General features: G+C 50.6%; 1 protein-coding gene across 2 annotated transcripts in view; it reads left to right on the top strand.

The window, feature by feature from the left end:
* LOC125031059 overlaps positions 1–5,000 on the top strand; it is an 8,363-nt gene that overhangs the window by 3,350 nt on the left and 13 nt on the right. The window contains exons 1-4 of one of the 2 annotated variants that reach the window (XM_047621515.1): positions 157–208; positions 427–3,006; positions 3,672–3,881; positions 4,139–5,000. The exon at positions 4,139–5,000 is cut by the window's right edge and continues 13 nt beyond it. In XM_047621515.1, the coding sequence (XP_047477471.1) occupies positions 837–3,006; positions 3,672–3,881; positions 4,139–4,335 (2,577 nt within the window). In that variant the 5' untranslated portion in view covers positions 157–208; positions 427–836 and the 3' untranslated portion in view covers positions 4,336–5,000. Of the gene's footprint in view, positions 1–156; positions 209–426; positions 3,007–3,671; positions 3,882–4,138 lie in introns of those variants that run through there. The other variant, XM_047621514.1, reaches the window with a different exon arrangement.

Raw genomic sequence — 5,000 nt, 5'->3', positions numbered from 1 at the left:
ATACATAAATAAGTGTGTGTGTGTGTGTGCTTACATTCTTATGTAAACCTATATATAATATATATACATACACACACAAGTATATGTATACATTGATATGTGTTATTGTACCTCTATTGACATTCTATCAATGCGAAATGTTATTCTTTTCTGACAGTAAAGATAGCAAAGCCTGACGGGATGATGCGTAGCTACTTTGGACGAAAGCGTTAGTCTTGTCGCACATTTTTCGTATCCTTTGGTAGAAACATCATTTTTGTAACTATTATCGAATTTATATTATGATGACCTGAGCAGTCTTCATTATTATAGGATATTATCTCTCGAGATATCGTAAATGATTTGTTATTTGATGCATTATTTGACTCAAGGCGCATGCACACTATGCACGAAAGGCAGCTGAGCTTCTCCTCTCATCCCCCGCAGAGCGAGCGCAGCGGTGGGGCCTGTGACGCCGCGGGAAGGGATGGCAGGCCGCGGGGAGCCACCTGGCATTTCCCCGAGTGACCTGCGCAGGCTGCGCTACCAGTGCGTCGTCAACAATCACGGGCGGCATGTGATGGTGCAGGTCGTTCAACTGGTCGTACACGGGAGGCGGCCTTTCCGTGAAGGAGAAGCTGTTTCAGGAGCACCACTTCTCCAACGCCCATTACAAGAAGCTGTTCAACGCCCACCAGCGAGCCAGGCTGGAGTCGGGGGAGCCTGTCAAGAACTACGACATCAGCCTCTTGTACCAGCTGCTGCGTCACGCGTGCGCGCTGGACGTGGACGACAGGCGCTGGGTCGCCGAGGACCCGGGGGGCCCCTCGCTCGAGAACCTCCTCTACAAGATCAAGATGCACCGCAACAACCTGGCGCACGAGGACCTCCGGATGACGCAGGAGGACATGGAGGACAAACTGGAGGAGTTACGCCGGCTGTTCGTGGACGCCATCAGCAAGGCCGGCCGTCGCTTCTCCAGGCCAGACGACGAGGTAGCCAAGATTCTAGAGGATATTAACAGCAGAATTGACCAGGTGTACAGGAAAGTACGCGAGCCCCTCGGGGAGGAAGACATTGCACAATACCAGCAGGACGTGAAGGAAATGAGGAAGCATCTGGAGAGCAGAATCAAGGAGGCAGCGAGAGAAGAGTTAGAGAAACTGTACTCGCGGTTTTATGAGATCCGCCTTCTGCCGTGGCTCCTGATGGACTGCCAGGTGAACCCAATGCAGATCTTCACAAAATTCACCCTGAAGGAAGAGACCGGTCTCGCCGGGGAGCAGACTGCCAGGGAAGTTTCCCACAATGGCATTTTGGAAGTCAGGAGAGCCGACGGCAACGCAGCAGATGTTATGATCGTCGTGGGCGACGGAGGAATGGGAAAGACTACTTACCTGAAGTATCTGATGGAGATGTGGATCAAGGACCCGTCTTCCGTGCCCGGCCTTGGCCAGGTAGAACTTTTGTTTTACATCGAGTGTCGCAATCCCAGTATAGCCTCGCTTGATCAGCTGATTCGGAACCTTCTGCACGACACACCAAGGAACATTAACGTGGAATACGACTACGTGCGCGAAACGGTTCTTCACATGCAAATTCTCATCCTCATAGACGGCTTCGACGAGGTAAACGAGGCATCTCGGCAGGTGATTCAGGAGGTACTGCATCTCCCTGGGGACAACGTGCGCCTTCTGCTGACGACGCGACCGGGCAGCCTTCCGGCGCTCAGCGCGCTCGTACCCCACAGCAGGCGCAGGCTGGTTCTGCTGCTGGAAGGAATCACCAAAGAGCACCACTCGCAGTTCGCTGGTCGACTCTGCGAAAGCTTTGTGCCAAACGAAGACATCAGAACCACGGTAAAGATGGCAGTGCAGGAACAACTTACAAGGCTGGACACTTACCTTGGAACACACTTGAATAGTCCACTAAATCTCACGCTGTTCACAATGCTAATCATTCAAGATCCAACTATAACAGAGACTCTAACTACTGCCACTGCTCTGTATATATTACTAACAAAACTGGTCACTGAGAAGCTTACTGAAAGAATTTCGCGCAAGGTCTGGGACCCCGACATTGCGCACAAGATCTCTCAGTTCGAGGACTACAGCGATAGCCTGGCGTTCAGGGCCATGAAGCGCCGCGAGTACGAGCTGCAACCGGACACCGTGGAGTGCCTGCGAGGCAAGTGCCGTGAGCTGGGGCTTCCCCACGAGGAGCTCATGTCTGCCTTCTTCACTGCGCGGTCTTGCCGACGGGGTCTCTTCTCGATACGGACCTACTCCTATCACCACCTCAGACTCCAGGAGTTTTACACCGCAAGGGACCTGTACCGGAGCATCGTGCACTCGCAGAATGACGTTATCCACTCGTACCTCACCGAGGCCGTCGAGTGGAAGTCAGAGCAAAGATTTCAGAACGTGCTGGTCCATCTGACGGGGCTCTTGGCGCGTCACGGCGAGCACCTGGTTCACGCCCCTTGTTTGCTGAGCCTGGTGCACGTGCCCTCCACTATTGTGGACCCCCTGTTGGCCCACGTGGTGGAGGCGGGGCTGCACCCGCTCGTGGTGCAGGCCGCCGCCACCGAGCTGCAGGCCCACAGCAGCAAGTGGGATGGCTGGGTGCAGGTGAAGGAGCCAAGCAGCCTGAGTGCCTTGGCGCCTGTCCTCGACGAAGTACCTGAGTCTTTGAAAGTATTTGCGTTGACGGCGTTCTCACGGAACCCAGCGGACGAACAACTGACGGCCGCCTTCCGCGCGCTCTCCCGAAAGAACGTCCGGCTGGTCCTCGACCTCCCGAACTTTTATTTCAGCGACCAGGATTTGTCGATCAACGAAGAAACATTCCGTTTGATCTCGGCGGCCGGCCAGACCTGTTACTTGGAGGGCTTCCGGGGCTGCCTGACGCCCGCGGCGCTGCGCCTGCTGCCGCGCTGCCTCAAGGAGCTGCGCCTGCGGGTCGTCCTCGGGGACGTCCTCGTGCTTATCGACATCCTGCCGTGCCTTCCCAACCTGGAAATTCTGGGTAAGTAATTTCGGTCCAAAGGGTACTCGGTGTGAGGTCGCCTTAGTCCTTGTGTCAGAAGGCAGCGGAGCAGGATGCGAGGGGGGAGCAAGTGGAGGAACTTCTCCCAACCAAACACATACACACACGCGCTGACTGACTGACTGACTGACTCACACACACACACACACACACACACACACACACACACACACACACACACACACACACACACACACACACACACACACACACCAGCGGCTGCAGTTTAGTTGTTCCATTTCTTCCAGCATTTATGATTGGGAATATTTACTAAGACTTAAATTGAAATAATCGGAAAGTTGGTCTGTGTTGTGCTGGGTGTATTTTATGTTTTAGCGCCATTTAGGCAAACATTTGTAGTGTGAAAGGGTCTATACAGTACTAAAGATGCGAGTCGGACCATGCTATAATGTCATGGGATAAGCCACTGCATTCCGTTCTCTTGCTTTTTGGGCCAATATTGTGTACTCCTTCATCATTTAATGACAATTTACCTTTCCTTGTTTGATTATTGAAGGGGATAATAAATAAGACATTAATAAGGGTTTAAGAAAAACAAATCATTTGGAAAAGGTAACAAAATTAAATTTAGTCCTATAGACACACACGAAGGGAGGAATGTTGTCAGTATCATTTTCCTTCAGGCTTGAAATATGAGGATCCTGAAAGGTACGAAATGGCCCATCTGCCGCCGCTTCCCTTTCTTGGACGCAAACTGAGCTTCACCTTCACCCCCACTCTGACGGACAGCGAGGACGACCTGCAGTGGGCGAGCGGGGCCCTGGCCAGGCTGTGCTCCCTGAGGCCCGGCGGGAATTGCACCAGCATCTTCTTCAAAGACACATACCTCACGCGTATGTCGCCTTCACTTACATCTATTTGGTGTCCATGATTTAGGTTCTTCCTGTTTGCCTGGCGTATTTCATTTAATAGACGCTTTTCGATAGAGTCTGAACGATGGAAATGCAGTAAATCCACCCTTGCTCCACATCCCATAACGAGTATACTATGATCCATTTCGCTCTGTTTGTAAAGAGGTTATACCACACATACATCCAGGCACGGGTGTTGCAGTCTCCATTTACCTCCATCTAAACATTTCTCTCGACAGACACGGGCATCAAGAGGCTCTTCGAGCTGCTGCACGCGAAGGGCGTCCGCGTGTCGCAGCGCCTGGACATCAGCCTGACGCAGAGACCGCGAGACAAAGCGGAGCTCGGAGACCTGGCGACTTCCCTCGGCCTCGGGAACTTCATCTGCCACTCGAACGCGCGGGGAGCCACAAGGCCGACCTTTCCGCAAGTTTGAGCCTTGAGCCAGGCGACGCGTGGCAGCTTTCAGATATCCATTAACCTGAAGGAGCTGTCTGAAGAAAATTATATCGACTCGCAATACACATGTCAACCAGCAATGCCTGCAATGTACATCAATGCACGGGAGCCGAGGGCGATGCCCAAAAGATGGTGCAACACCTCAGCCGAAGATATGACGCAATGGATTCAGGGAAAGAGAAATCCTGTTTTAAATTCTCACTAACATAAAAATTTGAAATGCTCTTTACAGTGATGACATGACATAATTTTAACAGAGTAGACAAGTTTACAATATTGAATAAAATGTAGTGCAAGTAATTTCATTGTTGGATTATCAACATCAATATCTAAATTGAAAAAGTGGGCGCGCGCGTACGCACACGCATATACGCATACACACACGCACGCACGCACACGCATACACGTGTAAATGCATCTATATATATATATATATATATATATATATATATATATATATATATATATAAACACAGACACAGACATATATATATATGCATAATGTCATGAAACTCACTTGGCAGAGGTAATGAGTAGAAGCTAAAATCATTCCAAGCAAATGATTCTTCACTGGCATTTCCAGTATTCTATTTTTTTGTTGCCAAGTTAATGTATTTTGTTATAGTGTTGGTGTAAATATAT

The sequence above is a fragment of the Penaeus chinensis genome, chromosome 12 (assembly GCF_019202785.1).
Source record: "Penaeus chinensis breed Huanghai No. 1 chromosome 12, ASM1920278v2, whole genome shotgun sequence".
NCBI classification, from domain to species: domain Eukaryota; kingdom Metazoa; phylum Arthropoda; class Malacostraca; order Decapoda; family Penaeidae; genus Penaeus; species Penaeus chinensis.
Note: the sequence above shows the minus strand (reverse complement) of the source record. Positions and strands in the feature narration are given on the sequence as shown.